The 16,885-nt window shown below is 38.3% G+C and overlaps 1 protein-coding gene across 1 annotated transcript in view; it reads right to left on the bottom strand.

Moving 5' to 3' along the window:
* Positions 1 to 1,745: 1,745 nt before the first annotated feature.
* APPBP2 (amyloid beta precursor protein binding protein 2) overlaps positions 1,746 to 16,885 on the bottom strand; it is a 38,447-nt gene continuing 23,307 nt past the window's right edge. The window contains exons 5-13 of the mRNA XM_075904738.1: positions 13,081 to 13,249; positions 10,611 to 10,700; positions 10,016 to 10,083; positions 9,835 to 9,940; positions 8,542 to 8,666; positions 8,191 to 8,276; positions 5,579 to 5,769; positions 4,052 to 4,217; positions 1,746 to 3,216 (exon numbers count right to left, since the gene is read on the bottom strand). Of these exons, the coding sequence (XP_075760853.1) occupies positions 2,963 to 3,216; positions 4,052 to 4,217; positions 5,579 to 5,769; positions 8,191 to 8,276; positions 8,542 to 8,666; positions 9,835 to 9,940; positions 10,016 to 10,083; positions 10,611 to 10,700; positions 13,081 to 13,249 (1,255 nt within the window). The 3' untranslated portion in view covers positions 1,746 to 2,962. The remainder of the gene's footprint in view (positions 3,217 to 4,051; positions 4,218 to 5,578; positions 5,770 to 8,190; positions 8,277 to 8,541; positions 8,667 to 9,834; positions 9,941 to 10,015; positions 10,084 to 10,610; positions 10,701 to 13,080; positions 13,250 to 16,885) is intronic.

Raw genomic sequence — 16,885 nt, 5'->3', positions numbered from 1 at the left:
CATCTCCATCTAAGCCATCACATAAAGCACATATTGCATGGGCAATACTAAGAAGATACTAGCTATGCTCCCAAAGAGTTTGTGATCTAAATGTTAGGATTCAGACAACAAGGGAAGACAAGAGTTCTTGAGGCAAAATTAAGTTAATCGGGAAAGGCGCTGGAACGATACTGGGGCTGTGGCGTGTTTTGGAAATGGTTGTTGTCCACCGTTAGAAAGGAATTGATGAAAGAACAATAAAGGAGCCTGAGAAAGGGGAAATGGTGATTGTGCACAGGACACCTACCAGTATCTCAGATTAAAAACCCAAACCTTGAGAATGTGGAGTTCCCTCTCAGTTATGAGCTAGAAGCAGAGACCCAAAATTAGGAATCCAGAGCACGTGGAATCCACAGAGAACGTAAGAACAATAATTAAGTCTGAGGCGCCTAGCTAGGGATGTAAAAGGTTAACTGGTTAGCACCACTCTTAATGGGGGATGCTTACCAGTTCCCGTTAACCGTTAAGGGCTGGAGCAGCCCTGCCTGCCGCGCGGGGGGGGGGGGGGGGGGAGAGAAGGGGAGGGAGGAGTGGTGCAAGCAGGAACTGCCCCAGCCCATCGGTGCCTCCTCTAATGGGTTAACTGGTTAATCAGCATGTTTAACCAATTAAATGGAATTATACATCCCTAATCTAGGCACTTTTCTAGTACATAGATCATGTATTTTGTTTCCGACAATTTTCAGCTCTTTTCCCTGAATTTCTGAGATTTAAAATAAAAGGGAATTATTTTAAATAGGTTTAAAGGGACTATTTAAAAAAAGTAAAAATAAGAAACCAAGCTCTCATATCAATGTTAATGCATATTATTTACCTGATCATTCATAATTATTCCCTAAATATTTGTTTACGCTTAAGTATTTATTTAGCTGTATTTTATATTGCAAATGTGTTTGGACACAAAAAATCTAGTTTTCTCTTAAACAAAAACTACTATAGAGAATCTTATTAAGATTACATATGACATTATGATAAGCTGGCTTTTGACAGACTGCAATAAATCCATAAACACTATTAAAGTCTTAATGCCACTAGTTATTCTACTGGTGTATGCATGCCATCCCTTACTCTTAATGAAAGAATCACAGCTACACAAGCACTAACGCCACATTTCCAAATTAAGTAATTCATTTTTTCACTTGATGTTCCTCCCCTCAAAAAATACTTGAAGGCACTAGCTTATAAACTATTGGCCTGCAACTTCTCAGTTGAAAACCCAAGCCATTTTTAAGATTATAGGAGCTCAAATAAGTGTCTGAAATCACTAATTTTGTTTGTTTTTGTTTTCTGCACTCTTATAACCTGAAGGGGGGAAAAAAACCTTCATAACAAATACAAAAAATTCACTCCAAGTACTGTAGGAACTTGTTTGCCATGCTTCAACCTGGACTGAATTTTCACAGCCAAGTTATAAACCCCTGAAAATAGGGGGGAAAACTGACAGACCCTTAACTATAGAGGCACTGTTTGTGCCACTATAATAAGAATTGAGGTAAAAGCAATGACTTATTTCTCGTTTGCTACACTACATAGATTTTTCAGATTTTGAATGTTACCTCAACATTAAAACAGACTTGGTTCACTTAAACAAAACAATTCAATAACAAAAATGCAAAACAAAAATTAAGACAAGGTAGTGAGACAGGCTGTGTTCAGGGATCTTTGCATCTGACTGATGCTTTTTAAATTAAATATAGAGGAATCAGTTTCTGGTTGTACTATTGTTTAATGCAGAAATGAAGCATCACAAGAAAAAAAAAGAAAAAAAGAAGACCTGTTGTGCTTTTTTGGCATTTTCCACTGGCCCCTGCAAACTGTACAATAAAATGTGATCTTCAGAAACAAAATTGAACTGGATTATAATACAAAACTATTAGTCGGTATAAACAAGTTACTGCCTCAATTATTAGAGTAAGCCCATTTAAAAAGGAAAAAATGGCTGCAGCAAATAGTTAAGCATTTCTAGTTTTTGCTTATGGCATTGACATTTTAATATCTGTAAAAGCTTACAAGTTGAAGACATGCCATCGCAACTGCTAAAGAACGTTCAATTCCTAGTTTTGTATCTATCACAAACATATTTTTGCATTATCACTGATCGTACACCTAAATGAAATAATTCTACTGTAAAAGTGAATGCAGGGGCAGAAATATTCAATTAAAGCCACTGGTCCAAAGACTCTTTTCAAGACAGGCTGGTCCACTTTTGATTCTCCTGGTCCTCTTACGGAAAATTGTTACAGCTCTTGTACTGTACCAAAGGAAATTTAGATTGCTGGTCTACTGGATCTTCTATCACTTACAGATGAATGCTGGTCCAATTCAGATGATTAAAAACAGCACACGGTGGTTACTTCCATAACAAACTAGCGTGGTTCACAAGACACACATTTCTTTCTGGAGTGGTTCTTTGCCACTTTTCTTCATAAGGCAGCAAACAAAGCTAGGGCATTTCCTCTTTTGTTAATATTTGTCATTAGCTCTGCTACAATGCATAAAGTATAAACACCTTTTTCAATTCTTACAATAGAGTATTTATTACTTTTACTTGTTGGAAGAATTTTTTTGCTGAAACCTTCCTTTCATAATAAGAATGAAGCTCTTTTGAACTCTTAAAAGTTGTAACTAAGGGTGTTTTTGTTTAGGTTTTTTGCAGATTTCCTGCAAAGTAGCTTCTTTTGCAAAAGAAGAGGGGAGGGGTTCTGGTGTTTGGTATTCACAGAGCCAAACTAAACATGCCATACACATGCTGATAAGAATTTAACTCATTCATCTGTATGGGCACTCTTCAATGGACTGGACCAGTGTTTCAATGCAAATCCCAGCCCCCAGAAAACTACATGGTTTAGATTTCACAGTATGAATTCCCCTTGTAATCTGGGAGGAAAAAAAAAACCCTTAATTGGTTAATTGACCAAGTTCTCTAGCTATTCTGTCCATCGATGTTCTGAGACATCAGAAAAGACTGGACTACTTCTTCAGTGGATTGAGGGCTGGTGCTTACATCCTCCAGAGCATCTGTCACTGAGAACTGCCGATCCCGCAAACGGTTCCAACTGGCCAAAATATTGTGGTACTCAAATACTTTCTCATAATTGCCAATGGAATTGTACAGTTTAATGAGACCTCTATAATCATATTCTAGTCCACTGTAACCTTCTCCAAAAAGCTTCTTTCCTAAAGAAATACAAAAAGAAATGCAAATTGAAGAAAAAGGTAATTTAACCACATGATTCTTCATTTCAGGCCATTTTGCTATTGATAATGTGAACTGAATATTCAATACCTTCTTGGTAGCAGAAGTCAAACTTAGCTCTGAAAACAAGGAGTGCAATGAGTAGTTTCCCTATCACTACTCCCTGGTGCATTTCAACCCTTTTACTTAAATACCCTACTTAATTTCTGGGGCTCTCTCAACCAGATTGAAACGGTGATCCTAATGCAACATGTAAAAAGGGAGTCTGAAGAGGGGGTCTCATAGCATTTATCTACCTTGCCTTACTCCAATGAATTTTGAGCATGAACTGAACTACTTCATAGGACTGCGCTAAGTCTGACATTATAAATTGAATTTTGCCTTAGGTAAAATTCACTGCAAGAGGTGGATGATCAGGAAGTCATAAAAGTGCTGCTGGACATATTGTTTTTTCATGTCTTTGAAGTTCTGGCTACAATTCATGCTTCAAACCATGATAAAATGAACTAAGTAACAGTCAAAAAGCTAAACTCCAAGGTAATTAATTGGACTTTAAGACACTTTCCTAAAGATTTCAAGATTCAATCAGTTTAAAACTAAAAGTTCCAGTTTTGCATTTACTGGTGACTGGAACATTAAAATATGTATTTTGCAGTTCAAGGGTATGCCTCATAGTTGAATTGAATCCACATACAGATTACACAAATGTATTACATCAGCCTTCCTTTCCCCATTTATACTTTTATCAACAAAGAGATCTTTGTTTTATTCTGTCACCATTGCTTAGTAAAGTAATTTGTTCCAAAAATTACACACCGATTGCTATTGATCTCAGATAAAGCTTTTCTGCATTTTCATATTGATTCATGTCATAGTTATAGAGAGACGCTAGATGTCCCACTGACAGGGCGACTTCATAATCTTCTTGACCAAGAAGTTGCTCCTTAATCTGAATTGCTTTGATGTGCATTTCTTCTGCTTCCTGAAAAATTGAAAGCCACATAAATAAGCCAGGACAGACATTACCCACCCCAACCCCAAAACAAAAAAGACAAAGATTCTAATGCATCAAGCATAAAAAGAAGTGATGTAAGTGACTGCTAATCGGAAGGATTCCATAACACTTCTATACTACAGAAGCCTCGAAAAGCTGCAGAATATGCAAAGGACTGGCAATCAAGATCACTAGGCTCTAACAATGACTTGCTGTGTAAGGGTACATCCAAACTTGCTCCCTATCTCGAGGTAAGGATGCAAATGTAGTGTACCAGAATTGCTAATGAAGCGCGGAATTTAAATATCCCACGCTTAATTAACATAATCGTGTCCAGGCACCATTTTGAAATCGCATTATTGCGAACTAAAACGCCCCGTTTTATGAGGAGTAACAGTTATTTTGAAAGAAGGGTTTTCTCTCGAAATAACGCTGCTACACGGGGCATTTTATTTCACAATAACGCGATTTCAAAATGGCACCCGGACACGATTATGCTAATTAAGCATGGGATATTTAAGTCCCACGCTTCATTAGCAATTTCGGTAGACTACATTTGCATGCCTATCTCGAGATAGGGAGCAAGTGTAGATGTACCTTAAGAAAGTAATGTACAATCCTTTTGAGAGGTAAAGCGCTAAGCATTAGGAAATGTTTTCACCTAGCGGTACAGTCAGGTTAAAACAATCAGAAGAACATTAAAAAAAGGTTTACGCTAGGGATGTTAAATTGAGGTTATTTTAGTAATCAAGTAGTTGATAGAATTTTTATTGACTACTAAATAGGGGAAGGCAGCCCTGCTCAGTCCTGACTCGGGCTGGGACCAAACCCTGCTGCATCTCTGCAATTTAAGATGCAGCAGGAGCAGGGGAGGGGAGCAGACTTTCTGGCTCCTATGGCCTTTTAAACTGCAGAGCTGCAGTGGGGTTTGGTCCCAGTGTGAGCCAGGACTGAGCGGAGCTGCCTGCCCAACCAGTAGCAGCCTCTGTCCTTGGAGAGTCCCAGCGGGAAGATGGGACCTCCTGCAACCAGGGGCTGCTGCCACAACAGCCTGTGCTGCCCTTCCCCCGCTGCCTCTATGGAGAGGGAGCAGACACAGTGCTGGAAGTAACCAGCTTTTAAGCTGGCTCCCTTCAGCACTGGCTCCTGTTTCCCCCTCCTTTGTTGCCTCTGATATAAAGGTAGCAAAGGGGGGAAAGAATGCAAGTAGTCAACTACTCTCTTACATCTTACACTCCTCTATTTTTATGGAACTGATAAGTTTTGTGCTGCCTTTAGAGCTACTTTCTGTAACAGCTACTGGTTTTTCTCTTTTCTAAAGGAGAAATTTAACAGCCATCTGGTCTTACCTTAAATTTTCTCATTGACTGATAAAGTCTGCCCAGGTTGCCATAGTGTTTTGCTGTCTGTACATTAAATTCTCCAAAGGCTTTTTTAGCTAACTGGAGTGAAGACAGGTGCAAATCGTGAGCTTCTTGAAGTAACCTCTGCTCTGTTTCCTTATTGTGACAGTCAATAGCAATCTCCTCCAGGATAAGTGCTGGATAAGGAAGAGAAAAAAGTCTCACACCAACATGTTCTAGAGATACGGAGACATCAGCAATAGAAAGCAGAATACCATATGGCTATATTTACAAACTACCATGGCATACAATCAAAGAGACTTTCAGTCAGGCTTTGTGTTCCTTGAAAATTGTCTCCCATTAAGATACGGGCTGGATTGTGTGTCTGTTAGCTTTTCAAGTCCATGTGAAACTCAGAGGATTTATAATTTTCAGTAATTTTTTACAAGGACTTATTCATGCTTTACAAATAGAGCTTTGCATTACAGACAGCATTTGAAATAGGTTTTAGCCAGCCTGTCACAACTAATACTTCAAAGCAAAATCTGAGTGGCAAGAAAAAGATACAAAGCCTCCTGTTTCCAGCCATGCTTCAGTTATAGAAACCCCAACAAATTAAGACTCTTCATAGAATTGGCCCCCCATCCTCCCAGCCAAATTCTGTGAACAATCTTAATGTAAGCCAGTTCGTATCTGGTAATGAATACTGGTAAGTATTTGAGAGGACAGAAAAACTGGAATGGCGAGAGGAAGGCAATGACAAAAAAGGAAAAATAAAAGTCTGTTTTTAAAAGAGATAACTATAGGTAAGTGCTACTAGAACTTACAGAGCAAACTAGTTGGTCTCTTTTATTACCCGAGCCTTGTGCAATGTAACTTTCTGATAATGTTCTTGGTCCCTTCAGGCTAAACTCTTACTCAAGCCTGAGGCACAGCTTTCTACTGAGCCCATCAGTGCTACGACCATGTCTGACAGAAGGTGCTGCCAGACAAAAGCAAGAGGCATTTTTCTCCCCTATGCGCTAGGATTGTAAGGGATTCCTCTGTCATGCTCCCCATCCAGGAACTGAATTCGCATTTTTTTTGGTATAAAAAGAAAGCATACAAGACAGAATTATCCCAGCCAATGTCATATTTTCAGGTTCAAAGCTGCTGCAGCCAAGAGGCTGTTATATATATTTGCGAGGAGAAACAGCAGCTGCCTCTCACATTGTGCATATAGTCTAAGCTCCCCTTGGATCCCTGACATTCATCTTCTCTATTTTCATTCTTACATCCCCAGCTCCCAGGATGTGCATCATTTTCTAAGACAGAGAAAACTCCTGAGGCTACCTCTATTCTAACCTCTCATCTCTTCCCTTCCACAGCTACAGGGGTTGGTTACACTGAATATTAAAGAGAACAACATTAAGGATAAGCGTTAAAATACATTTACTTCAATTCTATTGTCACAACAGTAGATTATATTTTCCTCTTCCATGGAAGTTTATTTTGTCTCCCAGACAAAGATTTAACATTTAGTCTCATCACCTGGAAGGTGTGACTGCTCTACTTTCTCCCAATCACTTCACAATTTGGTTCTATGTGTTTGCAGCTGTCTGCAAATCTGATCACAGCTGCATTTACAACAAAAAATAGAAGCACTTGCTTTTTTGCTTTAGCTAGTCAAAAGAAGCCTCTTGAAGTCAAATGAGAACTCTGAACTGCACCTAGTAAGAATAATCACTGCTTGAAGACTGACAATTAGCATAGTGACAAAAATCAGCTCCAGAGAGGAAATGAAGTATTCAGTGCATCACAAATGGTAGGCATACCCTCATCTGAGTACCTCTGCCCCAAAACTAAACATGTGTCTCTAAAAGTGTCTGCTAGGAGACAGAGGACAAGGCCTCCATGGCACTGTTAAGCCACACAGAGACATGGTGTCAAGTATCAGAGGGGTAGCCATGTTAGTCTGAATCTGCAAAAGCGACAAGGAGTCCTGTGGCACCTATAGACTAACTGAAGTGTAGGAGCATAAGCTTTCGTGGGCAAAGACCCACTTCGTCAGATGCATGCAGCTGACGAAGTGGGTCTTTGCCCACGAAAGCTTATGCTCCTACACTTCTGTGGTACCTTATAGAGTAACTGAAGTGTAGGAGCATAAGCTTTCGTGGGCAAAGACCCACTTCGTCAGATGCATGCAGCTGACGAAGTGGGTCTTTGCCCACGAAAGCTTATGCTCCTACACTTCAGTTAGTCTATAAGGTACCACAGGACTCCTCGTCGCTTTTACAGAGACATGCTAAACCTCAAATTCAGCTAGCCACATGGCAGAACATTGGCTGACCCACCACATAATTCCCTTTAAATCCACATAGAATTTGGCATTGAACTGATATAGAATTCGAGATAAGCTGCAAGTGTATAAAACAACAATGAAAACACAAGAAACTTTATTTGAATCTTTACTTTCTAGGAAAGGATCTTTAGAATACAGTTTTTATTCCCAAACCAACAGACCTGCTACTTGGCTGTAGGGGGAGGTAGAGGAGCAGATCAGAGTTAGACTACCTGTATTGGACAACAAACACAAATACAACCCAATAATGCTCTGGCATTGTAGCTACATGGGCTACCTTTAACTCTCTTGGAAGAGGCCAAGAGAAGATGATCTTCAGGAAGAATGTGCGTGATAATGCCAATAGCACGTTCAGCATGGAATCTGGAACAAGTACAAATACATACATTTTTAATAGAGTTATCTTATTCTCTAAAGTTTACATCATATGTTAAAGCCAGAAATGTTAAGCCAAAAAAGGAACCTATAAAGTACAGGAACTCAGTTGAACCTTTATACAAACTAGAGAGATTTAATTGGTTTCTAGAAATCCATTTGCAAATTATATATAAAGCACATTTCTTCCCATTTACTGGACCAAATAAGCGAACAACATTTTCTTGCTGCTTAGAACAGCCACAGTACTCACAGTGCATTGTCAAATTTTCCAGAACTATACTGGTGAACGTAAGAAGAATAAGCCAAGTCTTCATGAGCTGTAGCTACATGGATGTTTTTACCTCCAAACACTGACTGTCGGATATCAAGAGCTGTCTGAAATAGTCACAGGAAAAACCCCTTACATTGTGAACATATCCTGAATTTCTATCATGTTTCTAAATCTCAAGAACTACTAGCTCTGGACAGAAAATGTACATTGAGATACCATTGTTACTGTGGCTCAGAAATGTATCATTAAAGTGGAAATTCACTTTGAGTCTCTAAAAGGCTGTGTCCAGACACAGGGGTTTTTTCGAAAAAAGTAGCCTAGACTGCAGCCGTGTTCTTTCAAAATTAAATCGAAAGAATGCGGCTTTTCTTTCGATGGCGGTAAACCTCATTTCACGAGGAAGAATGCCTTTTCTTTTGAAAAAAGGCGTTCTTGAAAGCAAACAGGGCTTTTTAGAAAGAGAGCATCCAGACTCACTTGCTGCTTTCTTTCGAAAAAGCGGCTTGCTTTTTCGAAAGTTCCGCGTGCAGTCTAGATGCTCTCTATCGAAAGAGACTTGCAGTCTAGACATAGCCCAAGAAAGGATACTTGAAAGATTAAATGCAAAATGATAGTCTAAAAGTATCAATGACGCTTCCAAGATAGGGTAACTACACAAAGATTTTTGCAAACAAACATTCTAAGAATTGTATTAGGGTAACATTGTAAATGTTCCTGCAAGATTAGTTTGTTTATTTTTGAAGGGAAAAAAATACTTTTTAGAGATGAAGATTTATACAACAGACAAACTTCAACATACTCCACTTCAGGAACACAGTTGTAGTTTGTCTTAAATTACTAGGTTTAATTTTTCACCAGATAAAGTTAAACCAAAATAAATTGCTCTATCTAAAATGTGCACAAATGCATGCTACTTTACCTTTTCATATAAACATGTTCTAAGAAAGTTTGTGACTTGATTTGAGAAGCAAAGAAATGACCAATACAAAAAATTAGTGACTTCTAGTTCAAAATATTAGCAAGCCAGAAAGAAAAGGGCATATACATATATATGTACATACATCCCTACTGCAAAAAAGCAAACACATAAGAAATGAAAAAAATCTAAGAACTACATTACTGTATACAAAAAGCCTTTGAAGTATTAAAAAAAACACACCGCAAAAAAAATTCTCAGCTACCCCTAAGACAGCTGTTACATGAGCTCAATAGAAAATACTTGAATGACTAACAACATTAAAAAGGTAACGGAGACAGGACACTGCAACTTACCTGATAGATTGCAACAGACTGACATATATTATCTACGTTGAGCAAGTAAAATCCATAGTCTAAGAGAGTGTCTGAATATTTTGGGTGTTTGGCTCCAAAATGCTCCCTGGAAAAACAAAAATGTTAACAAGTAGCAGTAACGGAGGATAGTTTGAATAGTATTTTCAATAGTGCTACTTACCGTGCTAGATATACTGCATGTTTTATTAACTGTTCAGCTTTCTTAAATTCACGTTTTACAACACAAGCCTAACAAGACAGGAAATAAAGTTTACATGAGACTGTATTTTGAAAGCACTTCTGTTCTACATATTAACTTACTCATCTTCTAGTACCTTCAGTTTCAAAATATTCACCACCATTACCTAAAGCATTTTGAAGTTAAATTCAAGAAAATCTTCCCAGACATTTGCCATTATTTCCAGGTAAAGAAGAAGAAGAAAAAAGAGAATATGAGTACAGGAGGATTCTGTGCCCCCCAACTTGCAGCACAGGGAGAGACAGCATGTAGTACAGAACAACCGGCTATGAGGAAGTTTAGTGTTTGTAATTTTAAAAGATGTGCCAAGTCGTCACTGATCTAAAATTCAGGCAGTTGGTTTTAGGTACTAAATAGAGGTTGACAATGTAACTAGGTAAACTGGATACCATCCCACTAAACTGAAACAGGTTATTCAAGTGTTCTATATGCTTTAAAATACACTAATTTAATATACACTTGCCTTGATAGATCTCATTTTTAACTATGCTGTAACTAGACTGAACGTTAAATTTACCTTTGATGCCTGTCTTAAGACATCCACCACTACTTTTACTGGCAAGCCAACTTTGATCTCCTTCATAGCTTCTATACACCACTTGTAAGCCTGTGGAATAAAAAGATATCAGCATAATGAACACTGAGCTCAACTGTGCTGAAACATTAGGAAAATATAATTTTACCCTCATAATAAAAAGAGACTGCTTTTTAGAGCACGTTTTGATTTAGAAATAAAGTTTCTCTAAAACTATTACTTAAGCCTGAATTTTGGAATATTTCTTGTTTTGCATCTAGGAAAACTAAGAGCAATTAAGTGACTTCCTTGAAATCATATAAAGAGATAATAGCCAAGTCAGCAACAGGACTCAGGATCTCTTGGAGACTGTGCAGTCTTGTATACTGCATCATGACCTAGACCTGTTCTCTAGACATTCTTTTTAGAAGGAAAAAGAGCAAACATATACATGTTTGGTTCTACTTACAAAGATCAACTACACGTTTTTACTTAATTTTACCTGGATAATAGATCAATTCTTCAAGTGTTTTCTAACATATCAAGTTGAAAAATTGTAAAGTAAGCCTAATTTGATTTTAACTGTACAGATGTGATTTATTTTGCAGTAACATTTGAAAGCATGATTTTGTTTTGGGCAAGAGGAAAATAGTATGTTTTTACTGTTATGTTTATGATGTACATAATATTTGGACTTTCCAATCAGGTTTAAAATATTTACGAACTGAAAACAGGCACAGCTTAATACAGTTTTACTGAAATCAGTTTCACACACAAAATAGTCATCTTGTTCTGCTATACTCATCAATAAAGTGACAGGATTTTATTTTGCAATGTGCAGTAGAATTTCAGTGTGATGAACACCTTAGGAATGGAAGCTGTTCATAACTCTGAAGTGTTCATAACTCTAAAATGTTACAGTTGTTCTTTCAAAAGTTTACAACTGAACATTCACCTAATACAGCTTCAAAACTTAACTATGCAGAAGAAAAACGTTGCTTTCCTTTTATTTTTTAAGTAGTTTGTTTAACACAGTATTGCACTGTATTTGCTTTCTGGTCTCTGCTGCTGCCTGATTGGATATTTCTGGTTACAAATGAGGTGTGTTGCAGACTGGTCAGTTCACAACTCTGGTGTTCATAACTCTTGAGGTTTTAATATAGCTATTTGTGTAACTAATGTGAAATATCTAACACAAGAAATTACAGGCAAATAGTTGGCTATAAGCTACCTGATATAGAGAAACTAGTACAGGCAGTCCCCGGGTTACGTACAAGATAGGGACTGTAGGTCTGTTCTTAAGTTGAATTTGTATGCAAGTCGGAACTGGTACATATTGTAGGGGAAACTCTAGCCAAACATTTCTCCAGAGCTCAGTTTTATTCTCCCACACCTCACTTCCCTCAGTCCTTTATTCTCAAGCTTTATTCTCAAGACCCTCCTTCCAGCCGACAACGGGGTGTTTTCTCACTGCGGAGGATGCAGGTGGCGGGACCGCGGCGCGTCTCAGCGGTCCCGCCGCCCGCGTCCTCCATGGCGAGAAAAGCCGCTCTGCGTCTCCCTGGTCTGCTGGGGGGGGAAGCGCCCCCTGCGCCGTCGGAGGCGGTGACAGTGGGGGAGGCACCCCGCACTAGCTGCGCCCTCCTCCTCCCGTTTGTAACTAGGGATCCGATGTAAGTCGGATTGATGTAACCGGGGACTTCCTGTATAGCTTTCAAGAAAATGGAGGGGAGGGAGAAATAACAATTTAAAATGTGCTCAAATATAAATATAAATAATTAGGGAGTTTCTTCATTTATGTAGTTCCTAAAGCCAAGTCATTTTAATTATTTGGAACAACCATTTCTTAATTGTATACAACAGCGTAACAGTTTTCTGAACTGTTTTCTACCAGTATTTGTAGGTTCTGCAACCCAACTGTACTTCATGCAAGGTGATATAAAAAAAAAAAAAAAAAACCATAGAAGTTTTACTTTAATTAAAGTAAAATCGGTCCCCTTATGATTCATGTTAATTGATAAAAATAAAGTATACTACCAGACAATCTAGCACAGTGTTTCTTAAACTTTTTAAGAGAGAGGAACACAAAACAATTTTTTTTTTTTATGAGAAACACCAAAGATTTTTTTTTTTTGAGAAAGAAAAAAAAAGGGGGGAGGAGAGGAGTTATTGAGAGAAAAAAAGGTTGCCATTTTGAACTCTGTTACTCTCCGTAGCACAGTTTAAGAAACACTGATCTATCATGTATCAGTGCCCACTCCCATACCATATCTGTGGGGTCTCTCTCAAATAGCAAAGAAAATATTTTAAAAACCACACGGTAAAAAAATATTTTTCTGTTCACTTCACATACATCCATGTTTGTTCAGGCATCTTTGTCAGAAAACCATCCCAGGCTACCCATTGAGTCAGTGACAGGGAATCAGAACTGGGCTAATGAAAACTTCCCTAAAGAAAACACAATACCACTCACCTCATCATAATGGCTCTTTGCAAAGAGCAGTGCACACAACTCCCCATAAAGTGCTGCTTTGTTTGCCTTTTGACCATGTTTTGCAAGTTTGTCCATATAAGATTGAGCTTGTTTGAATGTTTCTTCTCCCAAGTGGTATTTGCAGTTGCCATTTCGAACATGCAATAACCTGAGGAAAATATATTAAAATTGTCTTGGAATATGAAAAATATATTAACAAGATCTTGGAATAGTTAGTACTATTTCTAAATAGCTTTTCATAATTGATTTCAATGTACAGCAGTATCAAACATCTGTACTCTGATCTCCTAAAATTATTCTTGGGTTGTGCAATTGACACCTCATAAAATTATTTCTGCTTTGAATCTAGTGCTGAAGAAACATCAAACAGCGCTGTTTGTACTCTGCAATGCTATGTTTTCGGTTGAATCTTTACAAAACAATTTTTACTATTCATACATACATCAATAAAGTGTTCAGATGTTTTAAAAACTTTGAAATATTTGGGCTTTTTTGGTAACCTTAATAAAACCCATTCTGCTACACACTGATACAACTATCTCCAACACAACAGTTCTCTGTCAAAGCAAAAACTATTTGCTAATTTTCTTTGCCTCTTCACTTTCTCTACAAATGTATCCAATCCTCATTTCAACAGCACTGTATCTCTCAGTCGTACATGTAGAAGTAGGTCCACAAGAGGCTTACATAATATCCTTGACACACTTTAAACCATATTCTTTTAAAAGATAAATTCCCTATTTGTAAAGGCAGGGATGACAATGTTATTTGGACTTGATCTAAAAAGTTCTGTGTTAAAACATGCCCACAATAGTATATTGCTGCCTTTAAGCGTATATTGTAATAGTGATAGTAGTCTTCACTATATTGGAAGAAGTCTCATCTAGCTCAAATAGACAAAAGAATAACTTATTCTTAATTGCTATGATCATAGTTGCTCTAGAAATGCATTTGCTAGGTAGATAACACTTTGCATTCCAAATATTAATGAGTGTTTCCAGTGTATGTGTTTAGAGTAGGGGTGTGAACGTGCACGTGTGTACACGGTTAACTGATGATTGGCCAACAGTCACACACAGCCCCCCTCCCTTGTGCTACTGCCTGTATCAGAGGCAGCAGCATGGGGGAGCGGGCTTTTAACTCCACCCCCCACACATACCAGCTTTCATGGAGCAGACTCCCCCTCACCAACCCCCCATGTGGAAACGTTTAACTGCTGAAATTTTCAGCAGTTACAGGTTTACATAAATAAATGCATTTTAGCATCCTTAGTTTGAACAAGTTAGGTTAATAGTGGAAGCCACAAAAAAGTACAGGACTCCAATATTTATTTGGTAGAAAATTCCTCAGAACAGTTTAAATGTACTTACAGCAAAAAGAAAAAAATGTTAAGACTGAACTCTTACTCTAAGTTGTTAGGAAATGGCAGATTTATGCAATTGTTTGTTCTCGCCAATTAGCGCCTAAATGGGGTGTAAGCGACTATTTGATAAGCAAAAGCTTATTGGACAGTTGACACACTAGTCGACTAGTTGCATCCCTCCTTGCTGCCTCTATCACACAGAGACAGTGGGGAAGGGGGGGAGTGGAGGTGGTACTGGGGTTCCCCAAAAGCTGGTTCCCCCCAGCTACAGCTCCGTGGCGGGGTGCTCCAACTTTGAAATAAACACGAGTCCCCACTAGGACTCATGTACATTTCAAAGTTGGAATTGGGGATGTGAAGGACTAGTCCACTATCCAATAAACAAATGGGGAAGCGCCACCTGGAGTCAGCAGGGAGTCCTCAGTTCACCCTGGGTTCCATGTAGCATTTCAAAGATTGAAATGTACAAGAGCCCCAACTGGGGCTCTTGTACATTTCAGAGGTGAAATATGCAAGCTCTTATCAACTAATCGAATAGTTGATGGAAATCCCATTGACTATCTGATTAATTAATTAATTGAAATTTAACATCTCTACTACAAATGCAGCTGACTTCAAGTTTACAGTTTGTCCTTAATGGCTATGGAGTGTGAATAACTAAGTGCATGCAAGAGTTCTAAATGGTGGATGAAAAACAGTGGTTTCCATGTTGAGTCATTTTGTATAACAATGGTTACTATCATAGGAGTTGATGGCGACCTTGGAGCACCCACCCCCATTTGGGACAAATAGAATCAGCAAAAATAAAGGCCAGGGAAGGAACTCATAAAAATAAAACAAACTCAGATTTTTCCCTCATCTTCCATTCTGGCTCTGGCATGTTTCAATCTACAGGATTAACTAAGGCTTTGGGAGACGAAGCGCCCAGCTCCAAACAACAAATGCAGCAAGACTGAAGCCAGCTCTCTCTCTCTCTGGGAATTGTTGTTAGCTTACAGAATCATCTATGTAAAATAGAAACACAATGTTTCTGTAATTTTAAATTGATGTTTATTAATCTTTTTAGACATTAGAGATGTGTCTCGTTTGTCATGTTCCAAGTCTAAAAGACAGAAATATTTCCTTATCCAATCATAGGCTAAGAAAAGAGACAGCTGCCTGGTTTTAGAACATGTGACGAGTTTTTGGAAGATTAATATCTCCTTTGTACATCCTAAAAAGGGGTAATATATTTTGACAGGTACTGAGAAAACATAGTGAATCATGAGGATGACCTACTGTAGGAAACACAGACAAACAGTCAAGTGAAGTGGAAAAAAAAAAAAAAAGATATAAAAACAGGCTCCTCAGTGTGAGCCCTGAAAGCCCAGGCTGGCTGGCAGAGGCCAGCCACAGATTTTTAACTGCAGTGTAGGCACACCCTATGAGGTTATGGTGGATTTTCTCATACTCCATCCAGGAAAAAAAGGGAAGGATGAAGCTTATGGCTGGATTCTCCTCCCTCGCTTCTAAAGCCAAGGGCCTGTGACCATTAGCTAGAGGTTTTTAAAGTTATTGCTGTAATGCCTCCAGTAACAGCTATGTAATAAAGCTAAATGCACCTGATAAATGAATGCATCCAGCACACCTTCCCCCTTCCAACTATTCACTCTAATGAAATGCATCATGCTAAATTCTAGCACTAATTCCAGACAAAGAAATCTAGTTCAAACTTTCAGCATGAAATCCAAGCTTAAGGCAGGTGTATTCCAACCATACACACTGCTACAAAAAAAGAACAAGCCCTACAAATAGACACCAACTGTCCAGCTAACTACAAGATATTTACAAATGACATCAAAGCTAACTAATAGAAAATGCCATGCAGAAGAAGGAACACTGATATATAAAACCTTCACATGGAATAGGCTGGTAACAAACTTAGCATCAAAATGGAAAATATGCAACAAGTAGATAACAATGACGCAAACCATCTGAAACAAGCACATTGCATGCTGCCCAACTTTTATCACCAAATGTAACAGGAAAACCAACCTATAAGGGCTGATCTACATAAAAACTTGCATGAATGTAACAAAAGATGAGAATTTAAAACAATTTACTTTGCGTGCTAGATTACCAGTAGATACTTATTTGAGAACGAAGGTGACTAGAGACAGTTTAGCTACAGTAAACCAAACTCAAAATAATGGAAGATTAACAACTCCAAGAAATGTTATGCCCATTAACAAGGGTAGCCGGTTTTCAAACAAACACCCAGTCGAAAAGGGATCCTCCTCAGCCCAGTGAAAATGAGCGAGAGAGTTGAGGGAGGGGGATGGAGTGAGAGGGGCAGAACCTCAGAGAACTGGGGTGGGAGAGAGGACAGTAAGGGTGTTTGGTTTTGTTCAGTCAGGAAAATCAAAATTCAAATAAAATAAA

This window comes from Pelodiscus sinensis, chromosome 21 (genome assembly GCF_049634645.1).
Source record: "Pelodiscus sinensis isolate JC-2024 chromosome 21, ASM4963464v1, whole genome shotgun sequence".
NCBI lineage: Eukaryota > Metazoa > Chordata > Testudines > Trionychidae > Pelodiscus > Pelodiscus sinensis.
Note: the sequence above shows the minus strand (reverse complement) of the source record. Positions and strands in the feature narration are given on the sequence as shown.